This window comes from Ochotona curzoniae, unplaced genomic scaffold, assembly GCF_017591425.1.
Source record: "Ochotona curzoniae isolate NIBS_2020 unplaced genomic scaffold, NIBS_Ocur_1.0 contig_883, whole genome shotgun sequence".
In the NCBI taxonomy this organism is placed as follows: Eukaryota; Metazoa; Chordata; class Mammalia; order Lagomorpha; family Ochotonidae; genus Ochotona; species Ochotona curzoniae.
This window is the reverse complement of record NW_024466599.1, coordinates 17559143-17577914: the sequence shown is the minus strand read 5'-3', so window position 1 is coordinate 17577914 and position 18772 is coordinate 17559143. Positions and strand designations below refer to the sequence as shown.

Here is an 18772-nt window from a genome sequence, read left to right as displayed (position 1 = left end):
TTTTATTTGATGAACACTGCCCTCCTGTGGTTGAAATAAGCTAAATGTTTGGTGGAAGTATTATTTACATTCATCACGCACTGCAAAATTCAATACAGTATTTTTAGACATGATTATATATGACCGTTTTGTTTTTACCTCTTCTCCCTGTAAGGTTTTTGCACATTTTTCTCATTTCCATGCACATTTCTTAAGAGTATTAAAGCAATTAAATGTGAATGAAAGCACAAAATTGTTTTTATTCAATGGTGGGAAGCTACATGTAAATGTGGAAGTCTTCAAAGAAATTAAAAGATCAGGTGCCATGGGGGCAGGGAGGTGAGGAGGTCCAGTGGGGTCTGGTGGGGCCCAGGTTGCCTGACCTGGATCCTTGAGCCTGCCTGTGGGTGGGTGCTGGTCCGTGAGCCCCAGGGGTGGCGGGGATGGGGGAAGTTTCTTGGGTCTGCCTGTGAGAACTGGTCCTCCACAGTGGAAAAGATGGAGTAGTGGATAGCTGCCTAGATCCACATAGAGGATATGGCCCACATGGAGGAAATGGCAGCCCATTGGGGCTTTCAGAGAAAGAGGACAGACCAAATTGGACAGCTACCCCAGCAAATGGTGACAGCAAGTATCTGGGTGAATGGAGACTCTAAGGTCAACTATGCCATCCAGTGGACATTGGAAGGGTTCCCTTATCCTAGGATCGGCAAGATGTACAACATTTAAGAACTATCAAAACCACCTGGGCAGAACCCTCGGAGCGTGTGCCACATTGGGATCCTGTTGATACTGGGTGGCCATTCCCCATCTCTGGGTACTGGGGTGGTTGGGAGGTTGGGTATGACTTCTTTCCTAATCTCCCCTCCTTCCTCCAGAAACAGGAAGAAAAAATAGATTTTTTGGAAACAGTGATCAAACCCACTTTTCCTACCCTGATGAATTATGTAAACATCATTAAAAAAAAAAAAAAAGAATCAGGGGCCTGGTGCCTTGGCTCAATGGGCAAATCCTTCACCTTCAAGTGCTAGTCACTGTCCTGGCTGTTCCACTTCCTGTCCAGCTTTGTGGCCTGAGTGGCCTAGGGCCTTGTGTCCCTGTACCTGCGTGGGACAACCATCAAGCTCCTGGTGCCTGACTTGGGGTTACCGCACCTCCAGCTATTGCAGGCATTTGGAGGAGTGAACAAGGGGATGGAAGATCTTTCTCTGTCTCTCCTTCTCTCTGTAAATCTATCTTTATAATAAAAATAAATAAACTGAACAAAAATAAAAGCATTTAACTATAATACATGGACTTAATAAGAACTTCAGTATTAAAAATGAATGGAAAAACTAAGTGCAAACTGAAATTTAAAGATAAGTTTATTTTGATGCAGGAAGTTATGAAGTCCATGTGTTTCTCAAAGTATTTTTATAAATGTTCTAATAACTCCGTGTTTAAATAAGGGAGTTATAGGGCCCAGCGGCGTGGCCTAGCGGCTAAAGTCCTCGCATTGAACATGCCGGGATCCCATATGAGCACCGATTCTAATCCCAGCAGCTCTACTTCCCATCCAGCTCCCTGCTTGTGGCCTGGGAAAGCAGGAGAGGACAGCCCAAAACCTTGGGACCCTGCACTCATGTGGGAGACCTGGAAGAGGTTCCTGGATCCCAGCATCAGATTGGCTCAGCACCAGCTGTTGCAATCACTTGGGGATTGAATCATCAGACGGAAGATCTTCCTCTCTGACTCTCCTCCTCTCTGTATATATCTGGCTTTGCAATAAAAAATAAATAAATCTTTTAAATAAGGGAATTGATAGCCAGTTCATAGGAGGAAGTACAGTTATTAAAGAAAAATATAAAAATTTGTAATTAATGTTACTTTATTTAAGAGTATTCATAACACTCATACATGATACTTAAAATAAGAACCCAACACCATTAGTCAACTTTGGAACATGCTCAGAAACCAGCTGAAGGGCAGACATTAGGATTGAATCCAGTTGCTTACACTTTTTTTTATAGTTCAGGTTACCAATCAGTTTAGGGAGGGAAGCATTTCTTTTTTACAATTCTAACTTATAAATGAAAGAAGAATGATAGACTTAATTTTTAAAAATATTTGTTTATTTTAATGGAAAGTCAGATCTCCAGAGAATAGGAGAGACAGAAAAGATACTCCGTCTGCTGATCCATTTCCCAAGTGGCCACAACAGCCGGAGTTGAACCGATCTGAAGCCAGGAGCCATGAGTGAGAAATCTAGGGAAAGACTTTTAAAGATTTATTTATTTTTATTGGAAAGTCAAATTTTACAGAGAGAAGGAGAGGAAGATCTTTCATCTGCTGGTTCACTCCCCAATTGGCTACGATGGGCAGAGCTGAGCTGATCCAGAGTCAGAAGCCAGGAGTTTCTTCTAGGTCTCCCACATGGGTACAGGGTCCCAAGGCCTTGCGCCATGCTCTCCTGCTTTCCCAGGCCACAATCGGAGAACTGGATGGGAAGTGAAGCAGCTGGGATACGAATCAGCACCCATGTGTGATTCCAGTGCATGCAAAACAAAAGACTTCACCCACTAGGCTACTCGGCCCAGTCCCTAAATAATTTGATAATTGTTTCTGAGGTATCAGTGTTTTTAAATTCCAGTAGTAATTTTTTTAAGATTTATTTTTATTTGGAAAGTTAAGTCCACAGAGAGAAGGAAAGACGAAAAGATTCATCTACTGATTCACTCCTTAAGTTACTGCAGTGATTCTAGTTGGACTGCAGCAGGGTTGATCCAAAGCCAGGAGCCAGGAGCCAGGAGCTTCTTCTGGGTCTCCCATATGGGTGCAGGGTCCCAAGGCTGTGGGCCGTCCTCTCCTGCTTTCCCAGGCCACAAGCAGGGAGCTGGATGGGAAATGGAGCTGCCAGGATTAAAACCGGCACCCGTATAGGATTCCGGTGCGTTCAAGGTAAGGACTTTAGCCGCTAGGCCACGCTGCTGGGCCCTTACCTCCCATTTTGAATGAGTACCTGGTCTTTGTTAGCCTCTCTTCCAGTTTCAGCCTCCTGCTAATTTACACCCTGAGAAGCAGCAGTGGTGGGTCAGGTACTTATATTTCTGCCACCCTGTGGGAGACTTGGATGAAGTTCTGATTTTCTAACTTCTGGACCTGCCTGCTGGTACTATTTCTGTGCCTTTGAAATAAATTAAAATAAGTAAATTATTACTTTTTTTTTTTTAAAAAAAGAAGAATGATAAGAGAAACAGTTTAGAAAAATGAACTTTGTCCTGGCACTGTGGTGCATTTAGTGGAACCACCATTTTCCATACTGGCATCCCATGTGGACTGCAGTTGTAATCCTATCTGCTCGACTTCAAATTTGGTTATGTGCTAATATGTGTGGGAAAACAGCAGAGGATGGCCCAGGAGCATGGGCTCCTGCCACCAACATGGGAGTCCTAGATGAAGCTTCTAGCTGGCAGTGAACCAACAGATGGAAGATCTCTCTCTCCAGCTCTGCCTTTCAAATAAATAAAATTCATTTTTAAAAAATCACTTAAGCCTTTAATGAAACCATTTTTCTTTCTTGTCCCAACTTGATATTCTGAAAAATTTTAACATACCAATTTTCTCTCATTTAAAGCTAACTCTAATTTGTCTGATAGTTTATTAATTAATTAATTAATTAATCTTTTGCATGCATATCTTGTTTTTTCCTTGCTTGAAATTTTTGTGGTTTTACGTGTCAGGTGATTTTGGATTCTGTGTTAGGCATTTTGATTCTATGTTATGATACTGTTTTGTCTTGTGGAGCTAGGATACGTTTTTCTTTTAAAATTGTTTTGTTTTCTGTGCACTGTGATTCCAGTGTCTAGTTTTCAAAGCCTTTAGACAGCTATCTCAGGCTTCCCTGTGTTCACACGTATTGACTATTTTGGCAAGTAGATGTTGATCTACCTGATAGTTCAGCTATCCTTTGGTAACTGCAGGGGATTATTTCCAGGCAGTGCAATAACAAAATCTGCAGATGGCTGAGTACCTTATATACAATGATATAGTATTACCGGTTAATTAGTGTTATTCTCCTGTAGACTTTTCTCTGTGTAATTTATAATACCTAATACAATGTAGATACTGTGTAAATAGTTGTAATGTTGTGATTAGAAAGTAATGACAAGAACACAAAGTGTTCAGTATGTTCACATTGTTTTGTTCCCTCTGAATATTGCATTTCTGACTCATGATGATTGAATCTACAGAAGCAGAATCTGTTGAAACAGGAGGCCTGACCATGTGTGGTTCAGGGTCAGATGCACCAGGGCGCAGAAGTATCAGAGAGCTTTGTGGTATCACTTCCTAAAACTGAGCTCATCTTTGCATTTTGCCTGACACTTTTGGTTCCTAGGGCCTCATGTTTAGTGTCCTCTGGGAGTTTTGCTACTGTTTTTCACTGTGTAGCTCTGCAATTTCATTCAGTGACAAGCATTGATAGAAACCATGCTGGTCTTAGGGACTTCCCTGACATTTCTGTTCCTTGTTGGGCGTTTTAAGTCCCTATGGAGGGACTGTGGGGATCTTCACTACCACAGCTGCTGTGCTGGCGTTGCTTGGAGCCGGTTAGAGAGAAAAACAAGCCTCAGGGGTTTTCCTTGCTCTGGGGAATGCAGAGGTCCTCTTGAATGTGCCAAAAACACCACCAAAAAGGTGGTGTTTTTTTGTTGTTGTTTTTTGCCTTGGAATGCTTTTTGTAAGCGCCTTGGGTCCTTTGAGTCCATGCTGTTTACTACAGTAAACAAACCCAGGAGACCAACGCTGGGCTGGCTAGTGGTGGCTTCCTCCCTGAGCTGTCATTTCAAACATCATTTTCAAATAGCTGTGCTGTGCATTGTGTCCAGGTTCTTCATTGCATTTACTGTGAGAAATGCTCTGGCTTTACCAGAACTAGAGCATAAACATCATTTAAATTTTATTATTACAATATTTATTTGTTTTAAGAGTTTATTGTTAATCTGTGCTGTACTGGGCTTCTTTGGAAACAGAAATGGATACTCTTGAGGCACTGATGGTCGGTCACAGAGCTGGGAGGGAGGCACCAAGTAGACAGTTTCATGTTCCATAATAGTCTTCTTAATTCGTTTTTACTTCAGTATTTGACTTTACTGCTTATGACTGTAGGGGGAGAAGACTGCTTTATATTTGGTTAATTTTCTTCTTATATCAAAATTTAAGGAACAAAAACTGTAGGCATTACATTCTGAATATAATTATTAGGTTATAGCATTATTACATAGATATTTAAAATAATTAATTATCATATACTTGTTTCTCAGGTCTTAGAAAAATATCCTAATACACCCATGAGTCATAAAGAAATTCTTCAAGTTATCCAGAGAGAAGGACTCAAAGAAATCAGGTGAGTTATTCAATATTATTAGTAATAATTATAATAATTAGAGTATTTGGTAGTATGTAATAGTAAGCTTTATTCCTGTAGGTTGGTCATTTAGTAATGAATGCTTTTATAATTTCTGATTTATTTAACTGTCAGGTATTTGGTGCCTGAAAGTCATGGCACAGGTATAAAACTGAAAGTAAGTTACAAATAATCTTATTGACGAAGAGGCTAGCTGTCTTTAAGCCCATGCACTTTAGGTCCTAGAAAGGCCTGGAGCCATCTTCAAGCCTTCATCTATCACTCTAAGCTTTTGAAGTAATAGGCTTGGTCATTAGCAGCTAAAAATTAGTCTAATCCTAGACGTAGATAGCCTAGGAAGTCTACCCAAAAGGAGAAAATAAAAAAAATATACACAGCAGTCAATATGTCAAATAAAACAGACTGGAATCAAATAAAACCATTTGAAAAGAAATAAGGAATAAAGAGACGTTTAAAAAATAGCAAAATTATAGTTATCCTAAGTAGCTTCTAAGTAGTTTACATGTAGCTGTTCCTAATTAAACTATGTTTTTATAGTAATGTGTCTGTCTGACCACAGCACAGTTCTGCCCAGGTCATCAGTGTCAGGGACTTTCTTTTGCCGGGTCTCTGGTGCTTACAGTCCTGGCCGCAGCGTTATTTACCTCAGTGTCCCGCAACAACTTCTGTCCTGGAGCTCTCCTTGTCATAAGTGACACAGCTCGTGTTCCTCCTTCTCTTTCTCTGCTTCACTCAAGTTTCATGTTCAGGTTTTTTTTTTTTTCCTAATATGTTTTGATTAACAGAGGTACAATATTTTTTCAGATTCCAAATATTTAGGGGAAGCAACTTCTTGTGTCAGCCTATGTACGTAGCAAGGAATAAGTTTTCTCTTAGTTATTTGACTGTTAACTCTTTTAGGTCTCAATTTGAATGTTTCTTTCTCAGAGAATATTGACTGACTTTGCAGTTTGGATCTCATTTTAGTTTATTATAGTGTTTCTTTTTCATAGCATTAAGGCTTGAAATGATATATTTTTATGGTTATAAGAAATTAATGCATCTTTCCTATACCTTATATTAAGTTAGCATCAGTGCCATGAAGACAGTTCCTTTATCTGCTCTGTCTTCCTGTTCTTTGTCAGTAGTGTATAGGACATGACACGTTAAAAGTTACTTAGAATGGTTAGAAGATTGAAACCAAGTATGTTTATAGCCTATTCCATTTGGCAATGATATGTCAATGAAAAAAAGTTTTTAGAAAGATTATAGAATGAAATGCATACTATGTTATTAAAGGAATGCTGCTACTTATTGCATTTTCCTTTGCTTCCACATGAGGAATTTTGCTTTATTTCAAGTTTTTGTGCTGTGTTTTATTTTAAAATATGTTAGAGTGGAAACAACCTAAATGTTCATCAGTAGATGAGTGGGTAAACAAAGTGTGATTATATGCATATAATGAAATGCTATTCAGCCTTACCAGGGTAAGACCCAGAACAAATAGGTGTCTGAGATGATGGATGCCAGTTTCTTTGATCTGATTATTACACATTGTGTATAAATGTGTTGAAATGTCAACGCTGTACGAATTATTGCATATAACGAAATATTACTGGTAATGTAGAAAGATGCTCTTGTGATATTTGGTCCTTTGTAAAAAAAAAAGTTAATTTCTGTGTTATTTATTATTAGTAGACAGTTATTTTAGGATATTATAAATAATTCAGAAAAATGTGTTAAGTGACGTCTCACTTTGTTCAGTTTTCTGTAGCTAAAATGTGGCTTGATTGTTCGTTAACATGCAGATCAAGGGTAATGTGACCATTGTTATTTGAGGGTTGAGCTCTTCTACAACAAAATTGTCACAAATTTGAAATGTTAGAACCTTTAAATCTGTAAGCTTTTATTTGTTTTTTCCTAGGTAGCTTCATTTTAGAAAATTCTGTATTATTCATAGGGTAGAGATTTTACTTCCTGGATGTGTTTGGTTGAACTCCCATTTTTATTGTAAAATAATAATGAACCTGGATCATGCTGTCCACTTCTGTGATGGGGGAATCGTTAGTTATTCTTGCTACGTTCTCCACACACTAGAAATAGAATCAAGGATTCAGGTAGATATGTCCACTTATGTGCTTTGTATCTGTAAGTTCTCTAAGGGAAACTTGGATTTTATTTTGCATTGAGCTAATGAAAGGATTATGGCAAAAATTCGTACCAGCCATCACTATGTAACGTAACCTCTTTATAAAATGATTCTTTTTTGTTTGAGGCTGAAGATGTTAGCCTGCAGAGAAATTAAAACTCAGCACCTAGTGACCTGTTTTGGCGTTAGTTTCTCCTCTCCTGAGTTAGTTCATGTTTTTTGCTATGATTGTGACCTGTGTCATGAAGACTGGGGCAGTTCACCCTCTCCAGTCTGCCAACTATATCCTCATAGCTTCTCACACACAGCCTCATGGAGCTGTTTCAGAACTTTTGGACATTGTTATTATTTTTAATCTATCTAAGTTAGGAATTTATTTAGAGGTTCTCTAGTCCTTGAGCTCTACAATTCTCTAGCTTTCAGAGTTCAACCAGAACATATATAAACTTGAACAGGGTGATAATTAGCCAGATATTTACCCATTCAACTCACAGGGAGCCCGCTGAGGCACAGACTCAAATTTTCTGCAAAGAACATGGGTGTTTTGTTAAACTTTGTTGAAGGGTTGAACATCTCTTAATGCTGCTGACCCTTGGATGCCAGGAGATTAGGCAGGCAAGGGAACATTTTTTTTCTGCAGTGCTCTCCAGTACTCTAATGTCAAAAGCTAATGAAGGGCTGGTGTGATGGCTTAATTGACTAATCCTCCATATGCAAGTGGCAGAATCCCATATCAATACCAGTTAGTGTCCCAGCTGCTCCACTTCTCCCGGCTTGTGCTGCCTAGGCAGTGGAGGGTGGTCCAAAAGCTTTGGAACCCTGCACCTGTGTGGAAGACGTGGAGGAAGCTCCTGGTGCTGGATCAGCTTAGCTCTAGTCATTTTGGCCATTTGGGGACTGAACCAGTGAATGGAAGATCTCTCTGTCTCCTCTCTGTAAATGTCTCCCTCCCTCATTTCTCCCCTGAAAAAAAAGAAAATGAAAAAAAAAAAAAAAAGAACTGGTATTAAAAAACGGCAGCTGTTGGGCCTGGCTTGATGGCGCAGTGGTTAAGGTCCTCGCCTTGCACGCCCAGGATCCCATATGGGCGTCGGTTCTAATCTGGTTCTAATCCCCGCAGTCCTGCTTCCCATCCAGCTCCCTGCCTGTGGCCCGGGAAAAACAGTCCAGGATGGCCCAAAGCTTTGGGACCCTGCACCCGTGTGGGAGACCCGGAAGAGGCTCCTGGCTTCTGATTGGCTCAGCTCCAGCCGTTGCGGCGGCCTGGGAGTGACCCATCCAACGGAAGCTCTTCCTCTCTGTCTCTCCTCTCTGTATATCCGCTCTCTGTATATCCGCCTTTCAAATAAAAACAGATCTTTAAAAAAAAAAAAAGGCAGCTGTCAGGGAGATATGTCAGAGCAAATGGGTTTTGGAGCTGGATGGAGGTCAGTCAACTGGCATGGAGATCTCAGAGGTTTTCTGCAGAATAAATATCCTCTGATCTCACATACTGCTTTGTTTTACATGATTTATTTATTTATTTATTTATTTTTAAAGGTTTATTTATTTATTGGTAAGTCAGATATACAGAGAGGAGAGACAGGAAGATCTTCGTCCGATGATTCACTCCCAAGTGAGCGCAATGGCTGATGCTATGCCGATCTGAAGCCAGGATCCAGGAACTTCTTCTGGGTATCCCACACGGGTGCAAGTTTCCAAAGCTTTGGGCTGTCCTCAACTGCTTTCCCAGGGCACAAGCAGGGAGCTGGATGGGAAGTGGAGCTGCCGGGATTAGAACTAGTGCCCATATGGGATCCCGCGTGTGTGAGGCAAGGACTATAGCCGCTTGGCCACGCCTCTGGGCCCTACATGATTTATTTTTTATTTTTTTTAAATTTTTTTTACATGATTTATTTTTAAGATTAATTTATTTGAAAGACTGAGGGGGAGAAAAAAATCTTAATGGTTTATTCCTCAAATGGAAACAACAGCTGGATGGGATCAGGATGAGATTAGGAGCCAGGTATTCACATTTGAGTCTCATAAATGGGTGCCCAGAACCCAATGACTTTAGCCATCACCTACTGCTTCCTGGACACATTAGCAGGAAGCTGGATTGGAAGTGGAGCAGCATGGGCTCTAACATGGGATTCCCAAGAGACAACTGATTTTCTCTATCACAGTATCCATCCCTTGATGGTTTCTTTCTACCTGTATCTGCTGAATACATAATTGTTCATTGTACAGGAACTAAGCTTGTACACTTTTGCTTAGGGTATTGAACAATTTTTCATTCCTGTCTATTCTTGAGAAATTCCTGACAGTCTTTCAAAACTAGCTCAGTTGTTACCTCCTCAAAGTTGGCCTTTTCTGCTGTAGCTCAAAGTGATCTTCTGGCTGAATTTTTTTTAAAGGAGGCTTGTTACTTTGCATATTTTGCTTAGAAATTCATCTTTACTTTACCCAGATTAGTTTTTTTTAACCTTTATAATTAGTATCTTTCAGGAGAATAGGTACTCCTTAGCAAAAACAAATGGGGCTTCATTATTTTACGTTTTTAGGCATGGACTTTCAGAGAAAATAAGGAAGCAGCACATATTAATTCTCATGAGATATCCAAATTCTTAGGTGACTTTTGAAATGGTTTGATTCCAACGTAATAATTTTGAATGGAGTAAAGCCAACTCTACCCCACCGAGTTTGTACTTGCTAACTGGAATTTTTTTTCCTTTTTTAAGTTTGTTTCATTTATTTGAAAGGTAGAGTCAGAGAGAGAGAGAGAGAAGCAGAGGAGACTTCCATCTGCTGGAAACTTAATAAAGATTTATTAAAAAAATGAAGATTTATGAAACTTAATGATGAAGATTCCTTTGGCACTGTCTCTCTGCTTCTCTATTTACCCATTCACCTCCCTTAGTGTGCTGGCAGGAAATTTTCAGTACTGTATTGATAGGAGCGTATGAGAACACGTTCTTAGGAGAGAAGCATACTCTTAGCATTCAGTATAGTATTGGCTATAGATCCTCTTTGTTAAGGTAGGGAGGCTCCCACTCTGTATTAGTGTTATAGGGCTACCATAACCAAATGTACACATTGAATGGTTTTAACAACAGAAATTAATTTTTTCCACTTTCTGAAGGCAGTGTAAAAAATCCAGGTGTTAGCAGGATTGGTTCCTTCTGAGGAGAATCTGTTCTGTGTTTTACTGGCATCTTTGGTGCTTGTTGGGAATCCTTGGGATTCTTTGGCTTGTAAAGGCGTTATTCCACTCCATCTCTGTGTCCAGAATGCATCTTCTTTGAAATGTACCAGTCACAGGATTAGTCACCCTAACTTGGTAGAGCTCATTTTTTGGTGGACCTCACCTCCAAATAAGATTATGTTTTGGGGCAGGGAGAGAGATGTAATTCAGAACTCAGCAATGTATTCCAAGTTAGCTGAGAGTGTTTGTTTTGTTTAGTATCATCAATGTTAGTTGATTGTTCTTATCATTTTTCTTGTTTAGCCTATTGATGCTACAGAGCATGTTGGTTTTTGAATAACAGTTAGCCTTTGCACATTTACAAAATACTATTCCTTGATCATTGGATATAATTCTTACATCTTTATGTGGTTTTGCTAATGTATTGTGGAGGATTTTTGTTTTGGAATTCATAAGAAATATTGGTCTGTAGCTTCTTTATTTTTATACTGTCATTGGTTTTGGCATCAAATTGTTGCTACCTCAGAATGAATTCAGAGGTGTCTCTTTCCATTCTGTATTTTGCAAGATAAGATAGTCTGCGAAATTGGTGGAGTTTGTCTATGACACTGGATCTGGGTACTCGTTCAGGAACCTTTGAAAAAAAGCAATACTTACTAATTTATGGTGGGGGATGGGTGCAGAGAATGTTCTCGTTCACTGATTCATTCCCCAAATACCTGCAATACCTAGGACCTGACCAGACTGGAGCTGGGAGCCCGCAACTCTGCCTGGGTCTCTCACATGGGTAGCAGGAATGCAACCACTTGAACCCTCCCTTGTTGCCTCCTGGGGTCTATATTTGCAGGAATGTGACAGTGGGATCCAGTGATGACAGTGGGAACCCAGACTCAGCTACTCCACTGAGAGGGTAAGGGAAGTTGGGGGGGAGGTTACCTTCACTGCTAGGCCAAACACCATTCCTGATTACAGATTTGATTGCTTAATAATTATAGAACTCTATAGCTTATCTGTTTCATCTTGATTGAATTTTAGTACCTCTGTTTTCTGAGGAATTGGTGTATTTTTTTAAGTTGTTGAATTGATGAATGCAAAGTTGTTGGAACCTTATTGGAGTAGAACTTTCTGGCTGTAGAACTAAATCAGTACCTCTGCTTCATTCCTGATACAGGGCATGTATGTTTTCTCTCATCTTTGCCAGCATTGATAGAGATTCAGTTTTTTAGGAAAAAAAATTTCTCTTTCATTAATATTTTCCCCTGTTCTTGTCATTTTATTTTTATCATTTTGTGACTTAATGATCTGCCTTGGTGCATGTGAATGTTGTCAATGTGCTGAAGAGGAAATGTGTATTTTCTGCAGCCTTAGAGCAGATAATGCTTCATAGCGTTATTGAGATTTTTGTATCCTCATTGATTTTTCTGCCTACTTGTTCTGTTGAATTTCAAAAGGCACTTGTTAGTATTAAATCTCCAAGTGGTATTGTGTATTTACTTATTTCTCTTTTTAAGTTTTTTGGCTTCATGTGCACATAGATTTCATTTTTTTGCAACAAAATGTATTTCCACATTTTTTAAAAGCACGCCTGTTTTGGATGTTTGTTATTAGGTGCACATAAAGCTGTTGTCATGATTTAGTGTATCTTCATACTTAACAATAGTCTGTTTTATTTATTTATTTATTTATTTTTTAAAGATTTATTTTTATTATTTTTTATTGGAAAGGCAGATATACAGAGAGGAGAGACAGAGAGGAAGATCTTCCATCCGTCCGATGATTCACTCCCCAAGTGAGCGCAACGGGCCGATACTATGCCGATCCGAAGCCAGGAGCCTCTTCCGGGTCTCCCACGCGGGTGCAGGGTCCCAAAGCTTTGGGCCGTCCTCGACTGCTTTCCCAGGCCACAGGCAGGGAGCTGGAAGGGAAGCGGGGCTGCCGGGATTAGAACCAGTGCCCATATGGGATCCCGGGCGTGCAAGGCGAGGACCTTTAACCACTTGCGCCACCGCGCCGGGCCCAACAATAGTCTGTTTTAAAGCTTACTTTGTCTAATAGTAATAGTAATTTTTATTTAGTGTTTATTTTATAAAGTTATCATTGTCTATATTAAGGACTTCCAAAAGTTCAAGGAAAGTGCATATAATCTTTTCATGTATTTATCTATATAGATTATGACATATTTAAAATAAATTTTTCATAGGTAGGATTTAATTGCTTTTTAAAAAATGCTATCCAGGGACTGGCAAAGTGACCTAAACAGGCTAATCCTCCACATCCAAGCACTGGCATATCCCATATGGATGCCACATGTTGCGGCCGCTCCACTTCCCATTCAGTTCCCTGCTTATGTCCTGGGAAAGCAGAGGAGGATGGCCCAAAGTTTTGGGCCCCTACAATAACATGGGAGACCTTGAACAGCTGCTTGCTCTTGGCTTTGGATCAGCCCAGCTCTGGTCATTGCGGCCATTTAGGGAATGAACTAGTGGATGGAAGATCTTTTTCTGTCTCTCCTTTTCTGTAAATCTGGGTTTCAAATACAAACAAATTTATCTAGATGTTTTTATACAATTATATATTCTCCTATCTTATTATTTATTATCTGGTTTTCCTGTTGTCCCCTTTCCCTTCTATACTTACTGCTTTCTTTTGATTTAAAATGTTCTGTAGTATTTTTTTGTCTTAGTGTACTTGCTGTAGAGATTTTTTTTTTAGAGTTAATACTTTACTACTGTAAATAAAATGTAAAGATTGGAGCAGGTCATTGGCAGTAGTTGGCTGCTCCCTGGGCCACTTGCATCATTCCTTATCAGAATGCTGGAGATGGAGTTCTAGTTCCATTCCTGAAACCACCTTCCTGTTATTACTTACCCTGGGTAGTGATGAGTACTTGGATCCCAGCCACCCAAATAGAAGATCTGGCTTGAACTCCCTGCTCCTGTTTTTGACCTGGCCCAGCCCTCAATACAGTGGGCATTTGGAGAGTAAACCAGTGAATGAGAAATCTCTCTCTCTCTGCCTTTCTATCTCTGTCTCTTTTTTTCAAATAGTTTTTTTCCCCAAATGTAAAAGCTATGCAGCATGTAGGTCTCCCTTACTCATTCTTTTCATATTGTAGTTGTCATTTAATACTTCATACACAGAAGGCCCTAACATATACAGTTATTAATGTTGCTTTTCATAGTCATAGGAAACTCAGAGACTATGTTCACCCAGATACTTAGAATTTATTTTGGTTTTCCTTCATCTCTTTAAGTTCTAGATTTCCCTTTAGTGTAATTTCATTTATTTTGAACAGCTTCATTTAATATTTCTTTGATAAGGTCTTTTGAAATTGAAAGTTGAAAGATTATTCTTTTATTTTTTATTTACTTTTAAAGATGTATTTATTTTTTATTGGAAAGGCAGATTTATAGAGAGAAAAATACAGAGAGAAAGATCTTCCATTTGCTGGTTCACTTCCCAAGTAGCTGCAATGGTTGAAGCTAAGCCAATCTGAAGCCAGGAGCCAGATCTTCTTCCAGATCTCCTGTGTGGGTGCAGGATCCCAAGGGTTTGAGCCATCCTCTACTGCTTTCCCAGGCCACAAGCAAGGAGCTGGATGGGAAGTGGAGCAGCTGGGACAGGAAATGGCACCCTTGTGGGATCCTGGTGCATGCAAGGCTAGGACTTTAACCACTATGCTACCATTCTGATCTCTGTTCTTTTATTTTTATAAAAAATATTTTGTAGGCACTCCAGTATGTGACATGGACATCTTAACTGTTGTCTTAATTAGTATCCCCACCCATCCTTCTGTTCTTCCAGTACTTTCAAAGTACTGCTCTACTGCCTTCTGACCTTTATATTTCTGATGAGAAACTTATATTTGTTTGAATCATTGCTGTTCTCTAAGAAATGTAATTGTTCTTTCTGATTGCTTTTGTGATTTAAAAAAATACATGTATTTATTTATTTGCAAAGCTGAGTTAAAGAGGGGAAACATAGGGAGAAGAATAGAGAGAAAGAGGGCGAGAGGGGATCTTCTGTTCTGTCCTCTGTACATTCCACAAATGACAGCTAACGTCAGAGTTCAGGTCTGTCTGAAGTCAGCAGCCTGGAGCTTCTCCTAGGTTACTGGGTCTCCCTGTGGGTACAGGCCCAGGCGTTTGGGTCATCATCCTTTGCTGTTTTCCCAGGCACTTCAGCTGGGAGTTAGGTTGGAAGTGGAGCAGCTGGGACTTGAGCAGGCCCCCTTTTGTGATGCTGATGCTGGCCTTGGTGCCTTTACTTTCTAAGGCCCCCTCAAGGTATTTCTCTGTTTTTTCAGTCCTTTGAGTTTAATTTGAGTTGTCAGTTTCTTCAAATTTAATCTGCTTAGCATTAGATGAACTGGTTGCATCTGTAGCTTTCAGTTTTTCCGCCTTTTTTTTTTTTAAATTTGAGAGGGAAATTCACACTGAAAGTGAGAGATAAAGATCTCTTATACTCTGGTTCACTTCACAAATGGCTGCAGTGGCAGGAGCTGGGCTCGTCTGAAGCCAGGAACCCCAGGAGCTTCTTCTGGGTTTCACATGTGGGTACAGGGTCCCAAGGCTTTGGGCCATCCTCCTCTGCTTTTCCACAAGCAGGGATTTGGGTTGGAGATGGAACAGCCAGGAGAAGAAGCAGTGCCCATATAGGATGATGGCACCAGCAGGTGGAGGATTAGACCATTGAACTGCTCAGACATTCTTTCGATTTCCTTTTAAGTTGTGTTTTTCACTGAATTACTGAGAGAGGGATTTTCTATCTGCTGGTTTACTCCTTAAGTGACTGCAGTAGCTGGAGCTGAGAGGAACTTCTTTCAGGTCTCCCTTGTGAGCACATGGATCCAAACATTTGGACCATCTTATGCTTTGTCCCAGGCACATCAGCCTGGAGCTGAATCAGAAGTAGAACACCCAAAACACAAATCGGTGCCCATATGGGCTGCTGGCATTATAGGTGGCAGTCTTCCCACTCAATCACATCACCAGCACTGGCTTTGGCCCTAACCCTGAGTTTTTATTTTTTAGAAACTTAAGATTATGTTCTGGACATTTTTTTTTATTATGCTCTTAGAGTCTATTTTTTTAATTAATAATTGTGATTAAAGGTTTCTTTTTTTGAAAGTGGGCATCAACCTAAGTTGCTCTCAACTTGCATGAGTTACGCATATTCTGGTATTGGTTCAGTTACTTGTTGGAACATTTTTCAGAGCCTCTACTCTGCTGTTTGGGTCTGTTCTCTGTGTGTGTCTTTTCAGTGTGCAGTTTGAGCAGTGGCTTAGCTTCCAAAGCCTTTGTATATTGGTTGTGAATGTCCCCAATATGCACAATTAGAATTTTTCAGGCCTTCCATGAGTTTGAAAGAGATTGTCTTCTCCTGTCTTCTTTCTAGACACCTGTTTGCTCTCTGCTTTCTAAACTTTCTATTCTTTGGTGACTGGTGTAATGATTTGTAGGTTCATTCACATTATAGCATTTAGCAGCATTTCACTCCTGTTATGTATGTTCTTTCATTCATGTATGCACATACCACAGTGTATTTACCTGTTCTTTTGTTGATGGATATTTAGGTGGCTAAACACTTTTTAGATAACTGAGTAATGGCATTAGGAACATTCTATGTACAAGCTTTGTTGTGTGTAGGGGAGATGCTTTTTGTATTTTGGCCCAGAGTTTTTAGTTGGGAACTAGTGAAGAATGGGGGAGGCTAGGCTGTCATTACATTGCTCTGTCTTCACCAGTACCAGAAGTACAAGTCAGTTCTGTTTTTTTTTTCAGTTGACAAGAAAGAATGATTACAGGAAGATAGGTAGGTTTGAGAGACAGACAGAGAGAGAGAGAGCCCTAGGTCGTGTGTGTCGTGTCCGCTGCACCCCCCCCCCCCAATTGTCTGTAGTGGCTATGGCTGGGCCATACTGAAGCCAGGAGCCTGGAACTCAATCTGGGATCTCCCGTGTGGATGGCATGGATCCAGATACATTAAGTGAAGGACTTAATACCTGCCTTCTAAAACAGTCTAAAACAGTTGCCCTCAAGTACTTTATTTCTTAGGCATTGGGTTTTCTTATCCTACTTGCTCATTTGTAGAATTGTGTCTTTGACTTCTGACTGTAGAGAGTGTTTAGGGAAAGAAAGAGAATAGTTAAGTTTCTGAGATCCTGTTCTCTTTTTAGTTTTTCTTGTATTTCTAATAATGAATAGAAAAAGAAATTAAGAATACTCTTTGACTCTTTGTTCATGAATTTATCATCCAGAAATTGAGCCTTTTCTGAATTAGGCCATTTACAAAAGATCCCTAAGGATTCATTACATATAACTAGTGATTTTGGTGGGGTATGAATTTGAATCTTCCACACTGTGATATGATTGATGTAACAGGTATGACCAACTGCCTAGGCTTCTAAATTAAGTTCATTATGATATGTGTCAGATCTGAAAAGGTCAAGGATTATTTAAAAAGAAAAGAAAAAGATCTTGAGAGGAGTGTGTTAGTTTTATGGCAGTCTTGGCAGATTTGGGGACAAGCAGATGATCTGAACAAGCATTCCTTCCCAACAGATGCCTCAGATAACTACTCCAAAGTGTTGTATTCTTCATCCTTTCTCCTCCCTCTTCTATTTCTTTCGCATTATTTCACTAGGTATTACAGTTATGTATCATTTATTCTTGAAGAAGTAAGGCCCATGGAGACTTGGCCAGAGTCGTATAGCCGGAAAGGGGAGACCAGAGACCCACGTTTACTGCTTTTGTTTGTGATCGTTCTCAGCTATGCCTTTGAGTCATACTGCCTTTACTTCTATTGTACCTGCTATCCTGATGAATCAATGTTTTTTTTAAGTCCAACTCATATGTTTGCTGACATATAATAGTATTATGTTAGTAGTTGCCTAATTATTAGTTGCTTATTGTAAGAATTTGAAATAAAAACCTCAGTCAGTCTAATAATTTGGCTTCTGACAAGTTGAGTACATTTTTTAAAACCTGGATTGAAGTGGATTTTTCTGTGTTGTTTTGTAGAGCACAGCTCTGTTCCCTAGCAAGGAGTTTGTGCTTCAGTTTCCCCTGTCAAGCAGTGTCTGTGGTGAGCTCCTTTAGGGTTGTGGTTGTGAACACTGGGAGCCATGTATCCAGGAGCACACTGGATAAACATTGATGGAAGGATTCAGTCATTTCTGATTAGCACTATCAACTTGGTTTATGAACAAAGTCATCTCTTTCTCATGATAGTTAAGGTTGTTTCAGGTCTTTTCATTTGGAAAAACTACTCAGAGCACCTAATTCTCCTCTTTTCTCCTCATGCAAAAACAGAGCAAAAACAATAGGGTTGTTGTTCTCTGCTGCTTTTTCACAGAAATGCTTATCTCCAGAGTAGATTGGTTGTTATCAAGTTGAGTTGCTTGACAGTGACTTAATTAGAATAAACTCAGTTGAGAATGAAGAACGTTATTTATTAAATTGATGCTATGTTTATTGAAGATTGGGGGACACCTTTGTGGTTAAACCTGAATCATCTATTAGTTGTGGTCTGCTTTCAAGCACACAAACCTGGTAGGGATGCCAGACAGAATTAATAGTGGAAAAAAGAAACAAAATACATGGTTTTGATGAAAAAGATTGTTACCCATTGCTACTCAGATTCAAGGTGAGCTTAGTTGTGGATCAAAGGGAAACTAACAAAGGTCAGTTCCATATCTGATGGCTTCATGATGGCACCTTGGAATTGAAATGCATGGGAATAATGTTAAAAATACACCTGAAGTCTTGTTTTTACTCAGTTACATATTAAGGTATTACAACTGTTTTCTAAAGTAGTTTTTCTCAATTTAACTGAATTTGTGCTTTTAAAAAGACATATGCTGGACCAACCTATACATTTTAAAGAAAAAATTAATGATTTATGTAAAAGTGGGTGTGTGTTGCCTGATTGAAAAGGTTATAGGTATTGCTGGGAGGGAAAGGGACAGTTTATTTTTTTGGCCTTATTGGTGCATTATAAAGAATAATTAAAATCTTTTTTTTTCTTCTCCTTTTCTTTTTCTTGGGGTGCATTCCAATTCCAGAAGGTAAGAAGT

At 39.5% G+C, this 18772-nt stretch overlaps 1 protein-coding gene across 4 annotated transcripts in view; it reads left to right on the top strand.

The window, feature by feature from the left end:
- The window catches only part of ASXL2 (ASXL transcriptional regulator 2), a 136583-nt gene that overhangs the window by 49582 nt on the left and 68229 nt on the right, over positions 1-18772 (top strand). For 2 of the 4 annotated variants that reach the window (XM_040992936.1, XM_040992935.1), the window contains exons 2-3: positions 5280-5362; positions 16549-16551. In XM_040992936.1, the coding sequence (XP_040848870.1) occupies positions 5280-5362; positions 16549-16551 (86 nt within the window). Of the gene's footprint in view, positions 1-5279; positions 5363-16548; positions 16552-18760; positions 18764-18772 lie in introns of all 4 variants that reach the window. The other 2 variants (XM_040992934.1, XM_040992932.1) reach the window with 1 other exon arrangement.